Source organism: Cervus elaphus, chromosome 5 (genome assembly GCF_910594005.1).
Source record: "Cervus elaphus chromosome 5, mCerEla1.1, whole genome shotgun sequence".
In the NCBI taxonomy this organism is placed as follows: domain Eukaryota; kingdom Metazoa; phylum Chordata; class Mammalia; order Artiodactyla; family Cervidae; genus Cervus; species Cervus elaphus.
Window position 1 is genome coordinate 23,913,040 of NC_057819.1, and position 25,050 is coordinate 23,938,089.

The window sequence follows — 25,050 nt, forward strand, 5'->3', positions numbered from 1 at the left end:
GTATTTAGTGGTGCTCAGCAGGCATAAAATTCAATAGCAAGCTTTGGAGCGGATCCAATTTCTGTCTTCTGTGGTATTTGGAAAAGGCGAAGTTTTAGTAGTGGACTTTGGAGCGTGTCTTTCCTGGAAGGACTCCAATGGGCTCTGCTTTTCGCTTCTCTCTTGGAAGGAGTTCAACCCTTCTGGGAAGGCTGATAGCTTCAAACGCTGCATCTCCCCTCCTCTTCAACTAAGTGGGGACTCCTTCTCCCTTCTTGCGTCAAAATGAATTTTAACCTGACTAGTGGAAGGAAAGAAGAGTGTGAATATCAGCGAACCTGGCTTGGGGAGCATCACTCATTCATTATTCATTCACCAAATATTTATTGAGCTTCTCCTGAGGGTCAGCGCCATGATGTATCACAAGGATATCACAGCAAACAGTACAGTGTCCTTGCTCTCGTGGAGTTCACAGTGGAGAAAGGGTAGAGGGGCAGATGGTGAGGGACCCAATGCATATAAATGTAAAAAGCATTGTGTGATGATGTAGATAAAGTGGCTGGCTGAGCCGTGGATAACAGGATGAAGATAGTGATGAGTGAACCTCAGTGATGCCCGGGGAGAAGCAGGTGAAAGGCACTGAGGTGGAGGGAAGCTTGGTGGCTTTGAGTGGAATAAACTAGAGAGAAAATGGTAGAGAAGGAAATTGGTGCAATAGTGAAGAGAGAGGCATTGTATTATCAGGATCTGGGAGACTAAAGTGTTACTGATCCGAGGGCCAGGCTAGAATGGTCCCTCAAAAAACACTTACTCTGGGACTTCCCTGGTGGTCCAGCGGTTAGGAATCCACCTGCCAACACAGGGGACATAGGTTTGAATCTCTGGTCTGGGAAGATCCAACATGCTACAGGACATCTGAGTCCACATGCCACAATTACTGAGCCATCTCTTTAGAGTCTGTACTCCACAATGAAGTGAAGAGTAGCCCCCATTTGCCAAACTAGAGAAAGACTGCATGCAGCTACAAAGACCCAGCAGAGCCAAAATAAATTTAAAAAGCATTTGCTTCGCAATATTTAACTTCCACTAACAAATGAAGCGGATGTGTTTCCAACCTACAAATCCATTGTGCAAACTGTATATATATGTATGTGCGCATATATACACAACTCTGTTTCTCTATCTGTCAATGCATCCAAGGTCTGCCTTAAGCCCGCATTCTACCTGGAGGCAAAAAACTTAATGTGGTTGATTTCAAGTCTGCTAAGGCATTTCAGGTTTAAACTCAAAGATAGTCTTTCAAGGTCTGCCCCATTTTATTCAAAATTGACCCAGGTGGGAAGGATGATGGCTTTGAACTGTGAGGGAACCTTAGGTCTTCTGGCTGATAATCTGGCTGATAGTTTCATCTACAGTGATGCTGTCTGGTGCTGGGATGTGGTCATGGTTCAGTGCTGATGTTCATGAGGTTTCCATGTTTCTGCCTGGTCTCTGAGTGTGTTTTCCATGACATCTTTTCCTGCAAGGTACTAACTTCAGTAACCTTGCCTGGAACCAGGTGAAAATTCCATTGCTTTCATGTACTTCTCAGACCTTAGGAGGCTGGGAAGTGGGGTAGGCTCTTTCTCAGGTCCTCCCTGCCCCTGGCATCTCGAGATAATCCTATTTGACTTCTGCTGTACCCTGCTGGAAACATACACGGAGATGCCAGGGTCCCTTGGGAATCAAGTGAAAGACTTGTATCAGTCAGTGCCATCATGTGTTATCCACTGCTGTGTAACAAACAGTCCCAAATGTACCATCTTGAAACATCTATTATTTCTCAGTAAATGGGAATTTCTGGGCAATTCCTCTGTTGGTTTTTCCTAGGCACTTTTATGGAGCTATATTTATCTGATACAATAGTTTGGGGGTGGGATAACTGGACATCTGTCTCTCCACATGATCTTCTATCTGGGCATCTTCATGGCCTGATTGGACCCAAGGGATGGACTCAGTGCTTTCCCTGTAGAGTAAGGACCACCATGGCAGCACCAGCAAGCCAACCAGGTGCTAAAGAGCCCTAAGAGTCTGCTGGGCAGTGTGTAAGTCCAGGGTTATTCCACGTGCATCTCTGAGGCTGTCTTAGCAGCTGCACTTCCGAAAGTGTAACCTAAATTTAGCTAAAATTTCAGCAGCTTGAGAAATAATATTTCACACATTCCTCATATATTGGGTCCCTGTAAGCCTCAGGTTCCACAGCAAGGAAAAGAGTAGCCAGCAGGAGTGTGTAACCACAACTGAACCTTCAACTGTGTGGCCAAGGGCTCCCTGGAGCCCTAGCGGGAAAGTTCCACACAGTTGGTGTCTAGAAGAACTAGAACCTTCCATGCTCTTTCTCTCCAACTAGCAAGGGCACCACTTGGTCCATGCTTTTGTTCGGCTTACCTATGATCCGTCTCACCAACTCATTTCTTTTTTTTTTAAATTTTTTAAAGATTTTTTTTTTATGCAGATCATTTTTGACGTCTTTATTGAATTTGTTGCGAATTTGTTGAATTTGTTCTGTTTTATTTTTGGGATTTTGGGCCAAGAAGCATATAGGATCTTAGCTCCCAGACCAGGGACTGAACCCACACCCCTTGCATTGGAAGGTGAAATCTTAACCACTGGACTGCCAGGGAAGTCCGCATTTCTTTTAGTAATCGTGTTAGAGACATTGCTCATGTCTCCAGGGTCAGTGTGAGGGTCATATCCAGAACTTTGATTCCAAAAAACATGTGCTCATGCTCACCCACCATACGAAGAAAGAAAAACAAGTGACAGGATCTAGTCTAGTCAAATTCAAGGACACAGAAGGATCCATACTGGCTGCCTGGGAAAGATGCTTAGACCAGGACCCAGGGACCTCAGAGAAGGTCTTATCCTTGCCCATCTGCTGTGTTCAGCAAATCCCAGGACACATGGCCTTACAAGGACAAAGATATACAAGTCCAGTGAGGCTATTGAACAGGAGAAATACTGTAGCTATAACAAGAGCTCTCATTTGATGGATAGTTGCTATTGTATGTATTCAGCTCTGCACATGTTCTACCTTTTATCCTTGCAACAGCCTCAAAAGGGTGGCTTAAGACAGATCAAGAAACCAATTTTCCTACTGGTGAAGTTAAGGATTCTTCAACTTTGCTGCATATTAGAATCACCTGGGGGTTTCCCTGTGGCTCAGTGGTAAAGAATCCACCGGCAATGCAGGAGACTAGGGAAACACAGGTTCGATCCCTGGATCAGGAAGATCCCCTGAAGGAGGAAATGGAAACCCACTCCAGTATTCTTGCTGCAAAATCCCATGGACAGAGGAGCCTGCAGACTATGTAGTCCATAGGGTCACGAAGAGTCGGACATGACTGAGCATGCATGCGCTGACTGAGAATCGCCTGGGAAGTCCTTAAGAATCCCAGTTCCCAGGTTCTGTTGCAGGCCAATGAAAGAAGATCCTTTGTGTGGGACCCAGACCTTAGAATTGGTTAAAGCCCCTTCGCCAAATAATAACAGATTGTCATCAAAGTTGAGAACTAGTGCGTTTGTTAGTTCACATATGGGCTCATTAATGCCCCATGTCACACCCCTTCTAAAGAGCAGTCAGAATTCACACCCAAGTGTGTCTTCTTTCAGAGTCCATTGTTGAAACACCTGTCCAATACAATTGCTGTGTAGACACTAGGAAGCAAAAAAAATAATATTAATCATAACCATTTAGGAGCAAAATGCTTGGTGATCACAGAGGGAGAGAGCCCTTTTTGGTGGAGCAGTAATGTTCAATCTCGACCACACATTAAAATCACCTGAGCTCTAAAAATACTACCATCTGAATGACATCTCTTGAAATTCTGATTCCATTGGTCCAGGGTAGACCTGGGTATTGTTATTTTTTTTTTATCTCCCTGGATGATCATAACATTCAGCAAAGGTTGAGACCCCTCGTTTTATAGAAAGGGAAGGCTCAGGTTACTTCCTTAGGGTTGCAATTCTCCTTTGAAGCAATGTCATTGCATCAATATGATTTGCAGTATTCTCTTCCCTCATCCTCCCACATTTGCCTGCTCCTATAAATTTTTAGGCTGTAGGGACTGGGATAGAGAGAAGGGAAAAGAATTTAAGTCTGAGCTCAGTCTAATCCAAGGGTGTCTGGAAACAGGGCAACCTTCAACAGCTTTTCCCCTGCCTCTGCCCTTCATCATTATCCTACATTCTGATTTCTGCCTTGTATGCTAATTGCAGGGAACAGGAATGGAAGAGATGACTCTCTCAATAACAGATCAAATCCTTTCTCACTGTCCTGACATATTGGATTAGGGCATGTTATCTCAGCTCAGCCAATCAGATATCCCCACTCAGCACTTTGAATGTGGGATTAGTGATGCAAAGCACCAAGGACAGTAGAAAATCCATTTTGGCATCAGAAGTGGTGTCCCATCTAGAGATGGTTTTGTCCAAGTTTCTCATTATCTTTCTTATTATATCATTATCTACTTTCCTTTTCTCCCACCTATTCTCCATGTGTTTTTCCTATGCTTCCTAGTAATTTTGAGACATGTGTTAAGTTCCCTTTTCTTTGTCGGTCAGCCCAAGGTGTTTTCTGTTACTTGGAACTTGCAGCCAAATATACTTCAGCACTATGGAGAGCTCCCAGAGATCATCAGGGCATTCATGTGGATGGTGGGGTCAATGGAACTATCTAATAAAGCCTTTCCCAGAGGGGATGTATGTGTCCTTTACCTTCATGAAATACACATGAAGTAAAATGAATAAAACAAAGCCTGAGCCAAATTATTCTGTTCTCTAGGAGCTGCTTCCCTATAGTAAGGTTGATTTCTTCTTTTTGTTAGTCTCATTTCTTTCTGCAGTCATTAAGCTGTCAAGAGTGGCTGATCAGGCTTTGAAGCTGAAATTCCTTACACCCTATAGTGAGAGATAAAGTCCTTTTGGCTTCTTAAGATACACCAAGACTTCATTTTCTTACAAGATAGAGTTCAATAACTAAGAGGTTTGGTAAATTGGGTTTCCAGTAGTCCAAACTTTATTGTGACTGTTGGGGGAATTTATTTGTTTTTTAGTAAGAGCTTTTTTTAAGCCAATTTTGAAAATTTCTTTCAAGAGTCACTGTAGTAAATCTACACTATTGATTTTGCAAGTGGTCGTTCTTGGTCATTCTCTGGAGTCAGTTGAATGTTTAAATTTCTCTCTTTATTACTCCAACGATATCATAAGCCCCATATAGGCTGGCATGAAGGGTTCTTGGTTCCTCCAAGGCAAAAGCTTAACAAAAATTTCGGTTGGCTCAGAGAGAGGAGGAAAGCACAGCCACAGACAGAATTGCAGACAGATTTCTTTCCTTGGGCCCATCTGCTAGCAAAATGGATCATACCATGGCATCGTGTCTGACAGGAATAGCTACTGAGTAAATGCACTGTATACAAATCCGAAGAGATTCCAGTTCATGATGAATGGCAGAGAATCAACATCTGTAGTCTGACTTGTTCTCAGGGAACTCCTAGACCAGCCCTGCAGGGGCATGTTGTTTTGTTTTGATTTTTGGCTGTGCTGGGTCTGTTTTGCAGCACACGGGCTCTTGAGTTCTTGGACTCAGTAACTGTGGTATGTAGGCTACTCTGGTTGTGGCACCTGGGCTGAGTTACCCCCACAGCATATGGGGTCTTAATTCCTGGAGCAGTGACTGAACCTGTGTCCTCTGCACTGGAAGGCAGATTCTTAACCCCTAGACCACCAGGGAAGTTCTTAAAGGGGTATGTTTTAAAGGAGGCTTTAGACCAAATCTAAAGTCACAGAGAATGAACATAGTGTCAAATCCTGCTAAAAACAGGACGAACTCACATTTATTGATGTTTCATCGTGTTAAGTTCTGTTCTAAGTGCCTGAGACATATTTGCTCATTAATTTAATCCTCATCTCAACTCCATGAAAGGGAAAGGATTTGAGTTCCCACTTGCCAACTAAGGGAAAGAGGGTAGAGTTGCCCAAAGTAACCCAGTCAGTAACAGGTGATGCCAGTAACAGGTGACCTTTTGACCTTAAGCTCAAAATATCTGTTTGGCAGGTGACAGCATATGGGTCATGACACTGGCTATGTTCCCCTGCAAGAGTCAAGGGTCATCTTCTATGGGTTCTACTCTCTACATCTCGGGTCATGGATTCTATTCTCTCCTTCCCTTTCCCACTTCCTTTCTTTTTTTTTTTTTTTTTTTTTTTTATGATAGTGGAGTGCAGTTTATTACACCGGCGGGCCCAAGGCAGAGTCTCCTCTTAGCCAAGGACCCTGACCAGCATTTGTGAAAATCTTTTATACCCCATGTGTCCAAACCCACTACCCCAATTCCCTTGAGACTTACATAAACAAAGGAAGGGTAAATACAACTACAATAACCCCATCATTCACGTGTTATGTGTTCAAACAGTCAATAATCAATAAGCCCGCAGTTACATTCCAAATAGTTAATAACTGATAAGCCTGTGCTTACATTCTGATAGATAGTGTCTGGAGGCAGGGGTGATTAGTGTCTGTTTTCTCTTCTTCAAGATTCCCCTGCCCAGAGGGGGGTCTTATCCTTCCATTGTCATTCCCACAGGCGCTGAGCACAGAGTTCAGAGTCCACTGGAGAGGTGGCCGCGCACAATCAGCACAGACAGGCCTGAGATGGAGTCCAGGCCCTATGAATTCCTTCTTCATTCCCCCCTCTTGATGCTCTTAGTTTCCATAACGAGCATCATTTATTGAGATATATTGTACCTTAGCCCTCCTGCCACCCACATGAGAGAATGCTGTCAACCTCTGGGTTACAAAATTCACAAGGCATTGTAGGAAGCAGGGCCCACAAAGCAGTATGATCAAGATTACTATAACAACAGTTCATTAGACATGGCTATCACTTGATTTTGCATATCCTCCAAGGCAGCAGATACATCTTCAGACAGGTCAGGGATGTGGACACCATTCACCAAAGTCCCTCCTTGGGCTGCTGTGAGTATGTCTAATGCCATCCTATTTTGAATTACTGCCTTCCTCATCTGAATCTGTTCTTCGTTCAAAGCTTGAATGGCTTTACTACTGTCTAAGAGGGCCTGTTTAATGAAATTAGTTAAGGCCTCTACCTTAACCATGATATCCTTTGTCCCTACAGAGGGTATAAACAAGGCAGCAAGATAGTCATACCATTGGAACACAGATCGTGTCCATCTTGCATGCAGATAAGGCAGGTTTACTGGAGGCTGGTGTAGGCCAGGCTTAATTCTGCCATGGGCGAAAGCAAATCCTAATGTGCAACGCCGCACCCACCAACTGGTAACCATGGCCATAAGTTAAGCCCACAGAGCCACTGGGTCCCATTGGGGGCTACCCAGCGGATTCCAGGATTATATTTCCAGTCAGAACCGGGCCACTGAGCAGACTGATTGGGGTGATAGGTAACTTCCAAGATTTGTTTACTTTGTTCAGGGGACAAATAACAATTCTTTTGGGTCTAGGGGATGGTCTCCAAATCCGACTTTCTGTTCTTTTTGTTCCCAGCAAATAGTAGCAGGGGCAAGCAACTGTCCTTTCTCAGGAGTCATCTAGAAATATTCATCCCAGACCTGGTAGTATTGCTCAAGGTACTGGGAGGCCTGTCCCCCTTTTGTAAGGGAGCCCTTTTCCTCTTTAATTCTCATATATGAGGTATAAGCCTTTGTTATCTCCATAAGGCTGGTGTTCATGTTAAATGTAACCCTATGTCCCTGGCCCATTGATGGCTTCTTCTAACACCAGAGGGCAAAGAAAGGTTATGGTTGGTGAGAGAGAGGAAAGTTCCTTTCTGTTGTTAAAGTCCCCATAATGGAGTGACGATATCCACCAGGGGAGTCTGTCTATTACTGACAGGGGCATAGCCCCACGTACCCAAGTTCAGAATTGCATTGGTGAGGCCGAGCAGCAGGAGTCGTTTACCCAGCTCCATCCTGTAGAGGGCTCGTCTGGGACCTAGTTTTCTTCTTCCTCCTCAGAATGATCTTGGTTTCCCGTGGGTCGGTGGGGTCCTTCTGGGTGGTCCACTCGGCGTCCTCCGGGTCAGCGTGGTATGTCTTCTTTGCTCTGGTGTGATGGATCAAGGGACAATACCTGCAACTTTAACTGAGTGCTCAGTTCCCCTGCAGCTGTCCACTACTTGCTGACATGAAAGGTCCGGGTGTTGAGAAGCAGAATCCTTCCAGAGGGGCGAGGCGCCTTCCCCCCTCTAGGAGATTCAAGCTACAAAGCCTTGGGGTGGCCTCCAATGAGACCTGTCTCCTCAAAGTGAGGAGTTTCCCGGCCAATGCACCAAATGTTATAGCCACGCTTTCCGGGAAACAAACTCACTCGGAAGGACAATGCAGATAGTGGAGTGCAGTTTATTACACCGGCGGGCCCAAGGCAGAGTCTCCTCTTAGCCAAGGACCCCACTTCCTTTCTTTTTCATTCTTCAATAAAATACTTCTTGGGACTCCCCTGGTGGTCCGGTGGTTAACAATCCACCGTCTAGAGCTGGGGACGTGGGTTCCATCCTTGGTTAGGGAATTAAGATCCCACATGCCATGAGGTAGCTAAGCTCTCTTGCTGCAACTACTGAGCCCATGGGCCACAATTAGAGAGACACCTATAAGCTGCTATGAAAGAGCCCACATGCTAAAACTAAGACCCAATGCTGTCAAAAATAAAAATTAAATTAAATAAATATTTAATAAAATAAATTACTCCTTGGATGCCCAATATTTACATGTCACTGAATCTGCTTTAGCCGTAGTAGTAGTGAGATGGAGGAGAGGAGTGTCTTAAGGACCAATTTCAGCCCCATAGCCAGTTTCGTCACATCCCCTGGATATACACTAAGGGTCCCATTGGCCACAGTTTGGAAATCACCACACTGCATCATATTTTGGTCAGGGGGTCTTCCACCTCAAAGACAGAGATAAGTTAAAGGCACATTGCTAACTCTCCAACATTATTCTCAGTGTAAGCGTTCCTTCAGGGCCACAGTAGGATCTTTGGACAACTGAATTTTGGCCACATGCTGTACTCAAGAAACTGAATTTTGTTGAATAGTCTGTCAAACGACCAACAGCTGTGTCCCCAGCAAGCACAGACAGTGGCCAGCTCTTCTGAAGATAAGGAGATACCAAGGAGGAGTGTTCTTGCTAAGAAGGCAAGGTGAAAATCCCTGAAATGAGAGATGTCTTTAGCCCAGTGAAAGGAGAGGCTGGCGAGAGTGTGCGGGAAGGATGTCTAGAAGTTGAGCAGACCCAGATCCCTGCAGGCCTTACCTGCTGAACCCAGAACACCAAGCGGTCTCCAAGTTTGGAAACACTCCACATTCCAGACACGTCTTGCTCATTTTCCCAGGCAAATAATTCACCCTTTTAAAAAAAAAAAAGTTTATTTGTCTGTGCAAAGTCTTAGTTGCGGCACTCAAGATCTTCGGTCTTCCTTTTGACATGTGGGATCTCCAGTTGTGGCATGCAAACTCTTAATTGCAGCATGTAGGATCTAGTTTTCTGATCAGGAATCTAAGCCAGGCCTCCTGCACTGGGAGCTCAGAGTCTTAGCCATAGGACCACCAGGGAAGTCCCAGTAATCACCCTTGATGTTGCACAGACCATGACTTGAGGTTCAAGACACTGGGTTTGTTTTCCCTCCCAAAGGGATAGCCAGCATCTCAGAAACCGCTATCCTCCGGTCCCCTCTTCCAGCCCAGACTACTGGAAGGGAGATTCAGGAGTCCCACCAGGTGCTTTGGTTGGCACAACAACCTTGCTATTAACCTCTCATCCCAGCCGCTGAGCAGGGCTAAGGGTAACAGAGTGAGGAACACACTTTCTGGCTGCTGGGCAAGCTGTGAAGATTGAGTACATGCATCCTTAGCTGATGATCATCCTCAGCAAAGGGGCGGGTTCTCCACCACTCTTGACAGTGGTACCAGCACATGCTTGAGATACAGTGTTACCATCTTTGGTGTTTCTTTCTTGATGTGCCATGGAAAACCCCCCTCAAGTCACCTGAAAGCCCAAGGCATGCCCAGTAGCTGCCAGCTGAGAAAAATGCTAACTATTGTCCCACCACTTACAACAATATTCAGCCCAGAGGCCAAGAGCACTGGGGGTACCTCAGCCTGGCGTCAGGGCTTTCCAGGTAACTCAGTGGCAAAGAATTCACCTGCCAGTGCAGGAAACCCAGGTTCCATCCCAGGGTCAGGAAGATCCCCTGGAGAAAGAAGTGGCTACCCACTTTGGTATTCTTGCCTGGGAAATCCCATGGACAGAGAAGCCTGGTGAGCTATAGTCCATGGAGTCACAAAAAAGTCAGAAAAATCTCCCTGGCCCACCCTACAAACCCAGCTATATGCCTGGTATACCCTTCTTTCTTGTTTCCACCAATATTGATTCTTTTGATTCAGTGGCTCCAGAAAACCTCTCCCATTTTCCCTTCTCTAACCTCCTAAAACAAGGGCTGGCAAACTTTTCCAGTAAAGGTCCAGATAATGAATACTTTAGGCTCCTAAGGATATATGTTACCTGACATACTTACTCAATCATGTGCTTATAACACAAAAACAGCCAGAGACAAAACACAAACCAGTAGGCAGGGCTGTGTTCCAAAGAAGCTATTTGCAAAAAAACAGACAGCAGGCTGGATTTGGCTGACAGACCACAGTTTGCCCATCTCTGCCCAGGAGAAACTCTTCTGTTGTCTTGTAATTCAACTCCCCAGCTGAATTAGAGGAGAATGTTGTTGAGATCACAGAGCTGGGAATTGGAAGACGTGGTTCGCTCTCAGTCTTATTCTAACTCGTGTACGACTCTTTGCAACCTCATGGGCTGGAGCATGCCAGCGTCCTCTGTCTTCCACTATCTCCCAGATTCAGGTAGGTGGCTCAGTGGTAAAGAATCCTCCTGCCAATGCAGGAAACATGGGTTTGATCCCTGGATCAGGAAGAACTCCTGGAGAAGGAAATGGCAACCCACTCCAATAATTTTGCCTGGAAAATCCCATGGACAGAGTAAACATTTTGAGTAAAGGGCCAGACAATGAATGTTTTAGGCTTTAGCCTGGTGGGCTATAGACCATGGGGTCACAAAAGGGTCAAACACAGCAACTAAAACAAAAACAACAACAATGGAGACCAGGTAATGGATCTAAAATAATTAAATCTATGGGAGATGCTGCATTCAGCTTTTTCCGCCTCTAACTAGCTGTATGGTTGTGCACAAGTGATTTATGCTACTTGGGCCTTCATTTTGTCGTGTGAAAAATAAGATCTTTGTACTGTCAGCCATTTCCGAAGCATCAGAATTGCTTGGACAAGCTTGCTAAAAATACATATGAAAGAAAAAAGTGAAAGTGTTAGTCCCTCAGTCGTGTCCATCTCTTTGCAACTCCATAGACTGTAGCCTGCCAGGCTCCTCTGTTCATAGAAATTCCCAGGCAAGAATACTGGAGTGGGTAGCCATTCCCTTCTCCAGGAGATCTTCTTGACTCAGGGCTCGAACTCTGGTCTCCTGCATTGCAGGTAGATCCTGAACCACCAGGGAAGCCATGTCAAGTCCCTGGTGCTATGCCTGAAAGGCATTTTCCTTGTCCTTATATTCTAGTTATAATTGTGAGGGAGTGAGCCAAAGGGATTGAAAAGATTTCCACTGAACAAAGTCAATTTAAAGCTCTTTTCCTTTGCTCTCTTCCAGAAGCAGCAGTTTATTCAATGAGGTCGTGCAGATGAACTTTGAAATCGCCAGCTTCAGCAGCCTCTCGGGGAGCCAGCCCATCACCTGGCAAGTGGAATACCCACGGAGGGGGACCACGGACATCGCGGTGTCAGAGATCTTCATCAGCCAGAAGGACCTGGTTGGCATCGTGCCCTTGGCCATGGTAAGATTTTCGTGAGCATGGATGCACCTGCGTTCAGCTGTCTGATTGCACCTTGGCGGCCTTCTTAGCTTTCCCAGGATGTTGGATGCAATTGTTTTATGGGATGTTTGCATTCAAAGTTTTCCATCTTCCTACCCCCTTGGAAGTTGCTGCTTTTCATTAATCCAGCCTTTTTCAACTTCAGCTAATTTTATACTTGCTTTATGACATTTGCCATTTCCCTGTGCCAGATGTATAGTGTTTACTTACTTTTTCTTCTCAAAGTCTACACCAGTTCTTTTTATTTCTGTTCCCCTTTTATAAGGAAACTTTAAGCCACTACTTTTATTATTAGGATGAGTGTGGTTTGCTGCTGCTGTAAAACCACCCCCAAATCTTAGGTTCCTCATGCAACCTAGGTTGTTCTTGCCTATACCACATGGCTTAGATGATAGGGGGCTCTGTTCCAGGCAGTCCCTCTGGGATCTAGGCTGATGGATATGTCATCATCTTGCAGCTAAAATGTCAGAAACAACATGGCCTTCTTGGAGGCAGAGACAGAGGAACAGTCCGAGTCACATGCAAGCTCTTTTAAGCAATGGCCAACAAATTACAAGTGACACTTTTACACACATCCTTGGATAGGAGGAGTCCCCTGGGCCCCATCAGATTTCAAGAGGGCTGGGAAACATAGGTGCAGAGGAAAAGTTAGATGACTACCCTGGCCTCTGTCTCATTGCACAAGAAATCAACATGTAATTGACACAGATAGAACACAGCACAAATACAGTACATTCAAATCCCTATTGCCAACTTCCCTGTACAGCTGGAAATGAGGAAGGGAGAGAGAGAATGGTAAGGAGCTAGATGGATCACTCACCCACGTCTGCCAAGCCCTGAAACTATTCTCAAGAGCCATTCCTAGGCTTGTGCACAAGTGTTAAGACCCCCTTTTAGGAGATGTAAAGAGGATGGCATTTCAAAGGCATGGGGAAAGTGTTCTGAAGTGTAGCTACAACTGTTTTTGCCAGAATTCACTTTCACAGACATGGAGCCTAGTGTGGATGTTCAAAAACTAATTTCTGTTCAGCTTTGGTGGCTCAGAGAGTAAAGAATCTGCCTGCCATGTGTGAGACCCTTGACCGTCCCTGGGTTGAGAAGATCCCCTGGAGAAGGAAATGGCAATCCACTCCATTATTCTTGCCTGGAGAATTCCACGGACAGAGGAGGCTGATAGGCTACGGTCCATGTGGTTTCAAAGAGTCGGACACGACTGAGCAAGTAATTGCATTAGAAATTGGAATGAGCAGGCTTTATTGACACCAGGTTAATAAATATATCAATTAGAATTCTTTGAGTTACATGTGACAGAAAAGCCAACTCAAATTGGCTTAAGCATGATGAATTCACCAGCTCAGGTAACTTAAAAAGTCTAGAGAAGTGTTTCTCAGAAGTTAACCTGCATATAGGTCACCTGACGATTCTCCTCAGATGCAAATTCTCATTTAGGAGGTCAGGGTTGGGTATTTTGTTAAAGCTCCTAAGTTATGCCAGTGCTTCTGGTCAGTGGAGCACAGGTTGAGTATCAAATATGGAGTGTGTGTGTGAGTGTGTGTGTGCAAATGATGTCATCATGGAAAGTGGCTCCTTGTCACCTCTCAGCTTTGTGCTCTTCTTGGCTAGAATCAGTGTCCAAGAGACTCTGTCCCTAAGGTGGCCCCTGGTAGTGCCATGCTGATATATTCACAACATCATATCCAACAGGAAAAGAGTGAAAACTCATCGCCAATCACTCAAGCAAATTCTTAGGACTGGCTCTGATTGGAACTGATTAGCTGGCTTGGGTCATGTATCCAACCTGGTTAGCCAATCCTGGAAGCCAAACAAAATGTGATACTCTCATTGGCCTGGCCTGGGGAACACACACACACCCCCGCCCCCACCGCCCCCTGAAGCATGTTTGGAATCAGACTAAGAGCTGGTAGGCATGGGGCATGACGGGAAAATCTAATCCCACTAAAAGGAGGAATGGATGCTAGTCAGACATACCCATAGGAGGTATTCTCTGCCACAGACTTCTCTTGACTTTTCATGTCCTAGAAAAGGCCTCAACAATCTATAGCCCATGGGCTAAATTCAGTTTCTGCCTGTTTTTGTGCATCACGCAAGCTAGGAATGACTTTTTCATTTTCAAATAGCTACATTCTAAATGGTTATATAAGTAGTTTGTTAATATACTCAGTTTTGCCTCTTAGCTCACAAACCCTAAAATGGTTTCTGTCTAGCCCTTTAGAGAGAAGATTTGCAGCCCTATGTTAACATAAATTATAGCCTATAAGTGCCTAGTTTTTACTCTATTTCAAAAAGATAAAACATCCAGATACTGTGAAAAGTAAAGTCATTATTAGGCTATGAGATATTATTTTGGCCACAAGAAACCTCTCTTTGAAGCAAGGTGTTACTATTGTTGTTATTGTGATTTTGTAATACCTTTAAGGTAAAATGAAATGATGACTTACACACCCAGAATCCTATTGTTTGCAAATAGCTGTAAAAGAATTAAAACTGGGTGCATCCAAGTGATCACAGAGTGACTGACCACACAGAGTTCAGAGTTCTGATGGCTGGATTTGAACTCATGTGATGTCATCATTTTTCTTCCCCTCAAATGTACAATTTAACCTCAACTCTGCAAAGAGATGTGGATAATTAGGAACCGTATTAGCAAGAGGACTATAATAGCATCAGTTTGGAGGAATTTCTGTTCTCTTATTTTCTGTGTTTTCAAAGTTTATTCTAGAACAAGCTTTAGTACATTAATAGGCAGCCGAAATAGAAATTTTTATTTGGAAGAAAGTAGCAAATTAAACTGCAGCTTGACTGGAATATAAGACATTAAAAAAAAAAAAAAAAACTGAATAAGAGGCAAATCTTTAGGCCACCTTTAGCAGCCAGTGAGGCAATGGGTTGGTCTTTGAAAAAAATGAATTCCCCCAATTGTTGCTCATTTTAAAGAAAAGCAAACTGCAGAAAGGCAAAATAGATGATTACTGAATCAGAAATGGGCCCCTTTGGGGAAGTTCTCTTGGAATCAGGCCTTCCCAAGCCCCTTCCTAAACCCAGGAGAAAAGCCATGAGTCCACTGATGAGATTCTTAGTGACCTTCTGTCTCACTTAGCAGCAGCTTCTAACTCCCCGTGAATAAATGAGATGGAAGGAGCAGAGGACAGGGCCCTCAACTCTCTAGCAGACTGATCCTTCTGGGAAGGAGCCCCCTGAATCACACTGCCCACCCCTTGCAGCATCCTAAGTCCAGAACTTGGCCCTGCAAAGCCTTCTTTTGTCCACCCCACTGTCACTTACTTACTCAGTGATGTGACCCTCTCTGTGCGGGGGGCAGGAAAGCTTCTGGGTCCAGTTCCATGGGCTTCGACCATCTCCCACCCTTCCAGTTCCGCCCGCCCAAAGTGCTAACATCAGCTGGGGCAGGAGACGGGGAGGGGTCTGGCTGTGGAGACCAGGACCGAAGGCTGTCCGGGGCAGTCTGGGGCTGGCACAGACTGGGAACTGGAGCTGTAACTTTAGTTCTTGGGCTTCTGTTTTTCTTTGACGTAAGAAAAAAGTACTCACGTGTCTAGTTGAGACCCCATGAGCAGAGGCCAGGCGCAGACCTCCTATGGCAGTTTCTGCAACTTGGCAGCAGACATGTGGAGATGCTGGTCTCTTTTCAGGATAAAGAGATGCAGAATCCACTTGACCTCACCCTGAGCTCTTATAATGTGCAGACATTGGGTGTACATTGCAGTCCATCCTGAGGAGTCAGCAGTAAACAGACAGGTCTTTCACTCGGAGGACTGACACTCAGTGGGGCTTGTGGGGTGAGAGGGCCAACAGACAGCAAATAAGAAGCTATTTCTTAAGTGCTAAGACCAGTCATGAGAAGATGAATGGCGATATATGAAGATACATGAAGATAAATAAGACTGGACAAGGGGATGGTGTGTAACCATTTCCCAGTTCTGTTCACATCTCAAAGTTTCTCCCTGCAGTTTACTTAAAAATACAAAGCCAGGAGTTTCTCCCAGCCGTCCAATGGTTAGGGCTAGGCGCTTTCACTGCCGGGACCCAGGTTCAATCCCAGGTCGGGGAACTAAGATCCCACAAGCTGTGTGGTGCAGCCAAAAAACAAAATATGTAAATTTTACAAACATATAAAGTTAAATTTTATGCCAGCAAGAGCAGGAGCCTCTAATTTTGGCAGGTGTCAGAAGAGGCCCTTTGTTCCAGGACCCAACTGACTTTATCCTGGATTGACTTTCCTGAGAAGTGGCAAGATATACTGAGAATTTTTAAGAATTTCAAATGATTATCATTTTCTACCTTTGCAAACTTAGGATGAAATATTCCCTGACCCCTGAAACACGGTGAGAACTTGGGGTTTTTTTCTTCCATCAAGCTTTCAAAATTCCTGGAATGTGCCCATATCTCTCTGCATAAAATCAAATTTAAAATAAAGTGGCTATCACTTGGGCTGTTTAAAGGAGAAATTGCTACTTGTTCTCGGGCCCGCAAAGTGATGATCTTAATCCTCACCTCTCCAGGGTGTCACGGAGATTCATTAAGGTTTGAGAGATGCTTGGAGCTGCAGGGTGGAAAGCGCAGCAGGAAAGAATTGTGGGGAAAGAGATAGCAGGGTCTGCCCCCCTCTTCTGCCCTGCTCCGCTCTGCTCCAGACCCTAGGTGCTGACCTGTGTGGATCACAGCTCCAGCCTCCCTTGCCCTCCGGCTTCTGGTGGGGTTTTTAGCCAGTGGGAGGTGTTGATGCCCTAACCCCCTTCCACTCCCATCCCATCCTGTGTCTATGAAGATGATCTTATTTTGAAGTAGCGTCTTTGCATGTGTGATTAAGCTAAAATGAAGTCCAAGGGAATTTCCTGGTGGTCCAGTGGTTAGGACTCAGTGCTTTTCACTGCAGGGTCCCAAGTTCAATCCCTGGTCAGGGAACTAAGATCCATTCAAGCCACGTGATATGGCTAAAAAAATTTTTTTCTTATTTGAAAAATGAGGTCCAAAATCCAGTGACTGATGTCCTTACAAGGAGAGCTAGATTTGGACATCTGGAGGAGACCACGGGGAAGAAGGCCATTTGAGGACAGTGACAGAGCTCAGAGGGAGGCATGTACAAACCAAGGAAAACAAAAACTGCCACCAACCTACAGAGTCTAGAACAGATGCAAGGAAGGTTCTCTCCTAGTGCCTTCAGATGGAGGCTGGCCCTACAGACAGCTTGATTTTGCACTTCCGGACTGCAGAATCCCAGGAGAATTTCTGTGGTTTTAAGCCGCCCAGTTTGCGGTACTTTGTTACGGTAGCTCTGGAACACTGATGCAGTGCTGTCCTTCCCCCTCTTGCCCTGTCCCTAATCCCTGCCTTCCCTCTGGCTGCACATCTACCAGGGGCACAGTCCTCTCTGCATACAGCTCTGTCCTATCTGATTCTTCGCTCTCTGAGTAACTGGGCTGCTTACCCCAGGCTCCCAGCTGGGATGGGCATCTGGGTGTTCCACCATCCCTGGATGTTTCCTTTGATCCTGCCCACAGCTCTGTCATCACACACTCTCCAGTTCTACTCCATTGGGTAGACCATCTGTTTTCAGCCAGGATGCTGAGGGATGCGGAGGATTAGGGTTAGGGATATGTGCTCTAGACTCTCCTTCCCAGAGGATACTCAGCGATTATCCTCAGTCTGTGAAGGAGCAATTTAGGTATCTCACTGGGGTATCTGAACTCCATGGTTGGACTTCTCCACCCAGCAGCATCACATAGTTACTTCTCTGCATCCTTTGCCGTTGCTAAATTCAGAGAACTGGACATGGGGAATGGAGTGTGCATTTGCTAGCCTGTGGCTTTGCAGAAATGCTTTTGGTCCCCCTTGTCAACCTACAAGTGATGGATGACTTAACCGTGTTCTGAGGTACATGGGGAAGCGTATTAGCAATATCCTGTGTTGGAGAAAGGTAAAGGCAGGCATTCATTCCAGAGAACCGAGGGACATCTCCTTTGATGGGGATGGGAGAATATTATTTTTAAAAAGACAATGAAAAAATAATGTGTTCTTATTTTCCCGAACACCTTGATCTCCAGGCTCCTTCTCCAACTTGAAGATTTTACATTTCTAATTCCCTCGGAGTATTTTAAGGACGGCTTTGATGCTCTTGGCAATTGAAAAATGTTTGCTCACTTGAAAAATAACTATATGAGCAGAAGAAGTGTTTCCTTGTCACAGCTGGAGATTTACTTTGGAATTCAATTTTAAAATATCCCTCCCTCCAAGTCACCAGTGCAGATTTGTGTCTAAAAAGCTGATCTATGACTCATCTGAAGCTGTTTTGACAATGGTTTCAAGGTTGCTGATTAATTATCCAATACATGGTACCTTATTCACTGCCTGCCACAAAGAAAATGCTCCAAAAATATGATTATGATTGCCATTCATGTTTTCATCATCATTATCTGATCTTGGGTTTCCCCATCAGTAAAACGAAGGGATGGGAATGAACAATCAATCTAGTCTCTTCCAAGTTTAGGCTTTGCCTCATTTTACTTACATTATGCACATAGAAAGTAAAAACTGTGCTCTAATTTTAAAGATTACATAACTTCACTGGGGATGAGAGACAGAGATGGAGAGAAAAGTGATGCTGACCTAGGAAAATTAGTTGGAGGGACTCACAGGCCAGCACTGTCTTCTTCCTTACCCTGAATGTCAGCCAGAGCCCTTGTACCATAAAAGCGGAGGCCTGGAGAGAAACCCACACCTCGGTGCAACTAACTGCCAGACCATAGCACAACAACTTCTCATTTTCACTGTGTCCATATACCACTGAGCTTATCATTGACTTAATATTTTCTCTCAGCAGAGAACAATCTAGGAATTGAGAGCCAACTTTGTTGTCCTAAATCCTAGCTCTTCCTTTGAATGACTGTGTGACCTTGGACAAATGCAAATGATACTGTTTTGTTCTTTTTCCTGACTGAGTAATATTCAATTGTATACCTGAACCACATCTTTACCTATACATCTATGAATGGAATTTAGGTTTTTCCCATGTCCTGGCTATTGTGAAAAGTGCTACAGTGAGCGGATGCATGTATCTTTTCAAATTATCAAGATCTCATTCTAAGAAGGATTCTTAGGCTTCACCAGCCAGTGAGAGATGCCCATGACACAGAGATAGCTGAGAGCTACTGCTACAGAGAATTAAACCTTCACCCCAACTTCTCCATCACCCCCACCTGCAGGGAAAAGGATGCACCACCATCTCCTTATTAAGTACCTAGTGTGTGCCAGGCATGGTTTTAATTTTTTTTTTAATTTATTTATTTGGCTGCACCAGGTCTTAATTAAGGCATTCAAGATCTTTTCGTTATGGCCTGTGTGATCTAGTTCCCCGACCAGGGCTGGATCCTGGGCCCCCTGCATTGGGAGCGTAGAGTCTTAGCCACTGGACCACCAGGGAAGTCCCCAGGCAAGGTTTTCGATGCTGCTGGGTGTTCCCACTCAGCATCTTCGTCCTTGCTGAGCCCTCGATCCCCTGCTGAAAGGCTCCTCCATCCCTGCATGCCTGGTTCCTGCAGACTCAGCCCGGACTTCATCCCAGGAGGGTCCCCCTCCCCCCATAGCATCAAGAGCTGCCCCCTGACACCTCATACTGTCATGTTCCCATATCTTAGTCTCCTTATATCTGATGGACTTCCTCTTTGATCATCCCCGACACTGTCTTCCTTACCTTTTGCTTATGTATTCATCATAACATAAACCCCGCCTCCGCCAGTCCTCCCTTAATCTGGAATGTTGGCTCCGTGACAGCTAGGATTTTGTCCCTATTTCATTTTGGCCTCGAGTCCCTTACTGTCCATTCCATGTGTGCATGCTTGGGCGTTTAGTCGTATTTCACTCTTTGTGACCCCAAGGACTGTAGCCCACAAGGCTTCTCTGTCCATTAAATTTTCCAGGCAAGAATACTGGAGTGAGTTGCCATTTCCTCTTCCAGGGGGTCTTTCCACTCCAGGGACTGAACCTGCATCTCCTGCATCAGCAGGTGGATTCTTTACCGCTGAGCCATCAGGGAAGCCCCCTTGCATTCCATCTTCCATGAAATATTGGCTGTGAGTCGGCTGTGTGTCAAGCTGGGGAAACAGCAAAGAATAGTTCTGTGTACGGCATCCCAGGGATTATCCTACCATGTCTACTTTGAAAGCCCTCTGCATGCCTGTGTCCCTCGTTGCCTCCAGCTGCCTCTCACCTAAGTTCAGTGTGGACGCACCCCTGCAGCACCACCCATCTGCTCAGACCCAGCGCCCAGCATCGGAGGAGGCTGACCTCCACCATGTCAGTCCTGGTCAGTTCTCCAGGAAGGAAGGCGAGGGTGGCCTGGAAACTATTGAACAAGATACCAGCCAGCATCTTAAAGACTCCCAGTGGCCAATGAGATGCTACAACAGAGATAATGAATTGTGGGCACAGAATTCTACTCCCTCCCTGCTGGGTACCCTAACCCCTCTGATGTGGTACCCACCCATCTGTGCTGTGTTTCTCTCAAACTGGTCTCCGAGGCAGCCGCATCCCCTGCCTAACAGCCACCAGCCTCATCCAGGCCACCGTCATCTCCCTACCTCTGTCTTGACCCCCGACAGCTCATTCCTCTCATTGAGAACCTGATGTCTCTCCTCTGGGTGGTCACTCTTCTGATAACTCCTATTGCACTTAACAAAAAGAAAGAAAGACAGTGAACCTCACCAGGACAGAGGCAGCCCTGAATGTCTAGCCTGTAGCTACTCACTGATCTAAAGACCTTTCTCAGGACTTCCTTGGCAATCCAGTGGTTAAGATTTCACCTTCCAATGCAAGGGACATGGATTGAATCCCCCGCTTGGAAGCTAATATCCCACATGCTTCATGGTAAAAAAAAAAGCAAAACATAAAACAGAAGAAATATTATAACAAATTCAATGAAGACTTTAAAATGGTATATACATTTAAAAAAAACTTTTATAACTGAATAAATGAAGAGACCACCTCCCCTTCCACTGCATTCCCGCCCCAGGGCCTTTGCACCTGCTGTTTCCTGTATCTGGAGCTTCTCCTCCAGATTCTATACAGCATCTTTCCCCACATTATACAGGTCCCTGCTTAAATCTTGTCAGGCTGATTTTAGTGACTTCATCTTCTCACAGTCCGATCACTCTCTCCCTCCTGAGGACCTTGATTGTCTTTCATAGCAAGACAGAAAATCACATATTTATTTACCTGTTCGTTGTCTGATTTTCCCCACTGGCATGTCAGTTCCAGGAGGGCAGAAACCACTCTGTCAACAGCATCGAGAACAATGCCTTGCACCCAGTAGGTGCTTAATAAGGAACTGTCGAATGAATGAATGAATGAATGACTCACTGCATCTGTTTTCCCCACCTAAGCGTAAGCTCCTCTAAGTTAAGGACTCTTGTCTCTTTCATCAGCAGCTGGCGCTGCCCCTGCCAAAAGGATACCACTCCAAAATACTTGTTGCCTAAATTTCTCCAGCCAAAAGGAAGATGTGTGATTCTCATTGTTTGCTGAGTGCAGGTTACTGATGCCAAGGTGAACATTCAGTAATTGTCAGCCCTTTTTCTAGAGCTCCATAATTATGTCAGCCCTTGCAACAGGTTAGAGCACTCATCTAGGAATGAATTTACAGTTCATTTGCAGTAATTGTCACACGAGAGAGAAAAAGGAATATTTTGGAGGGAAAAGGGAGATGTGTCTGTAATGGAAGTAATGAATTCTCTGGAGCCGTTTCAATCCCCTTTACAAATAGACTGCGTATTTAGACCTGTTTTACAGTGTCGTCCACTCATTTTTTCAAGTGGGGAGAAAGTTCAATGGCTACTCAGAGTATTTTGTTCAGCTTTAGTTCATAAATTTGAAGAATTTAAAATCAAGTTGTGGGGACTTCCCTCGCGGTCCAGGGGTTAAGACTCCACATTCTACTGCAGCCAGGTATGCATTTGATTTCTGGTCGGTAAACTGAGATCGCATATGTTTATGTAGCCAAAAATAATATAAATGCAAACTGTGAACTGAGAAAGGAGTGTGGATTGTGCTATTTCCATGATTCTCAAACCTGAGAATGGTTGACATCACCTGGGGACCTTATTAAAACATGGATGGCCAGCCCCACTCCAACAATTCTAGGTCCGGAGGTTGTGGGTAGAACCCAAGAATTGGCATGTCTGACCATTTCCTGATGACACTGATGCTGCTGCTCCAAAGACCACTGCCCTGGATCAAGGCTCCTGCTGCTTGGTTTTCCCTTTGCAACACCCATCTCTCCCCACCACGATGGTCTGTGTGTACTTATTGACTGTCAGTGGCCCATCTCCCTTCTGGCTGGTCATCTCTATGTGGGTAAGTTCTTGGACTTGTTTATGGCTGTGTCCTCAACTTCTAGAACATTGCTCAGCACCTAGGGATATTCATTAAATATCTCTTTTGAATTAATGAGTTCTGATAATGTATAAGGGCTTCCCAACTGGCTCAGTGAGTAAAGAATCTGCCTGCAATTCAGGACACACAGAAGATGCAGGTTTGATCCCTGGGTCAGGAAGACCCCCTGGAGGAGGGCATGGCAACCCACTCTAGTATTCTTGCCTGGAGATTATGGACAGAGGAGCCTGGTGGGCTGTAGTCCACAGGGTCACAAAGAGTCAGACACCATTGAAGCAACTGAACACCACTCAATCTGCATATGCTACACATTATTAATTTCAGTTACAATCTGGGGAGGAAAGAGACATATTTAGAAACTTAGAAAGCAGTATTATCCAGTGGAACTTCCTGTAGCAATGTTCCATATCTGTACCACCAGCTACCTGAGGTCCTCGAGCACTTAAAATTGGCTAGAGTCACAGAGGAATTGAATTTTTAACTTGACCTAAATTTAATTCATTGTAATGTAAATAGCCACATGTGGCCAGTGGGCCCTTTATCAGATGGAGCAGTGATACAGGGGGATGTGATGAAGATAACTGGACGGGAAAGGCACGTCCAGATTCTGTCCTGCTGTGAGTCCAAACCTCTCCATCATTCTTCCTCTGTTCAGCCCTCAGTGTAGCTCCTGTGGGACTGTTCAGGGATGGGGCTACATTTTTTTTCGTACTGTATATGATCTGATCTGTTAAACTTAGAAAAAGCATGATGAAAGATCTTTGAATTCCTTGTGCGTTTATCAGCACAGTTTTGGAGCAGATGTCAAGAAACAAGCTCCACTGGCTTAACCCAAAGGGAGCGTTAACTCCATTGTCCAAGGGGCTTCAGGCACAGTTGGATCCAGGCACTCAAGCAACATTTCTGACCATTTGTCTTTTTTTCCAAGCTCTGCTTCTCTGTCTGCAGACTTTCCTTTTCAGGCAGGATTTCCCAAAGGTTACTGCAGGCTTCCATTCAAGTAATTGAGCATCCCTAGGAGAAAGGCTGCCTTTCCCCCAAGAGTTCCAATGGAAGTCTCAGATCTCATCCCAGGTCACACTGATTATGATTGGCCGAGCACACTGTGTGTGCCTCAGAATAAGGCCAGGTCCAAAAAGAACCACAAATAATTGGAGGGGAATGGGGGAAGGATGGATCAGGGGGCTTGGCAGACAAAGCCCAAGAGATACCAATTACAGTGCTTCACAGACACCCCAGGCAGGGCTCAGCTTACTGGTGCCTTGGTTTGTGAGTCATGACTCTCCATGGAATAAGCACTCAGGAAAAGGGTAAGCCCCAACCTGGGCTACACATGGACTTTCACAGTCTTTCATAGCGCTTTGATCCTCTCAGCCTGCATTCTGCCTTGCTCACCTCTTGCCCAACGTTATGAAGACAGAATAGAGGATAAGGGGCAGTCAAAGGCTAACCTCCTAGACTGTGGCAAATGCCTGGCCTCCAATCGCAGCTCCACTACTTTTCGAGCTGTGTGATCATGGGCAAGTCACCCTACCCTCTCTGTTTCCTCGCCTGTGAAGTGGAGATAATGATAGTCCCTACCTCACAGGGTTGTCATGAGGATTAAATCAGCTGACACATGGGACACCCTCAGAAGAGTGCTTTCTTCTCTTTGTCTTCATGCGTGCTCAGTTGTGTCCACCTCCTTGCGGGCAACCCCATGGACTGTAACCTGCCAGGCTCCTCTGTCCATGGGATTTCCCAGGCAAGAATACTGGAGCAGATTTCCATTTCCTTCTCCAGGGGATCTTTCTGACCCAGGGATTGAGCCCCCATCTCTTGTATCTCCTGCATCAGCACGTGAGTTCTTTACCAGCTGAGGTACCGGGGAAAGCCCAGAAGAGTACCTGGCGCATATTAAATGCTATATAAATGCCATTATTACTGAAGAGTAGCAATTGTAATAAGAGTTTCATTAATTAGCTCCACCGCATTCATAGTAAAATGCCTTATTTACTACAGAAGTGCAAATTCCTGTTATTTGTTGATCCATGCAGTCTATTAATGTTCTTTTTTTTTTTTTTTTGCTTCAAGTACATACTCCAAGTTCATTAATATTACGCACATTCCTGCCCTGATACATCTGGTGGAACCATGCCCTTAATTACTGTATGAGTAGAAGAACAAGAGGTTTCCTTTGTTTTTTGTTCTCTCCAAAACTATGACAATGAGCAGATAATAGAGTCAGAGGAGCACTCCAGGGCGCGACCAGCTCCTTTCTCTACACCTCAGGTGTGTGCACAGCATTGAGGAGTGAGTTGATAAGGACATCCCTTCCACACTTAGTCTTGTTGCATTTCATTCCTTTTTTTCATCAAATTCTTCTCCTTGGATCTTTGTGGAATACTCCTCCTTAAGTTTGGCATGCCCTTGTTCATCAGTTGGCAGAGTGTGGAATGGAAATCCTTGGGTGGGGTGGCCCCTGAGACGCTTTCATGGAGTCTGAGATGAAAACTATTTTCGTAATAATACTGTCAGTTTTGTTCAGTCGCCCAGTTGGTCTGACTATACTGTAGTAGCTATCTATTGATGTGTAACATGGAGAAGGAAATGGCAACCACTCCAGTACTCTTGCCTAGAGATTCCTGTGGACAGAGAAGTCTGGTGGGCTGTAGTCCATAAGGTTGTAAAAAGTCAGACACGAC

At 45.2% G+C, this 25,050-nt stretch overlaps 1 protein-coding gene across 1 annotated transcript in view; it reads left to right on the forward strand.

Annotated features, from left to right (window-relative positions):
• Positions 1–25,050, forward strand: part of TMEM132C (transmembrane protein 132C) — a 445,343-nt gene that overhangs the window by 341,383 nt on the left and 78,910 nt on the right. The window contains exon 4 of the mRNA XM_043902097.1: positions 11,719–11,902. Within this exon, the coding sequence (XP_043758032.1) occupies positions 11,719–11,902 (184 nt within the window). The remainder of the gene's footprint in view (positions 1–11,718; positions 11,903–25,050) is intronic.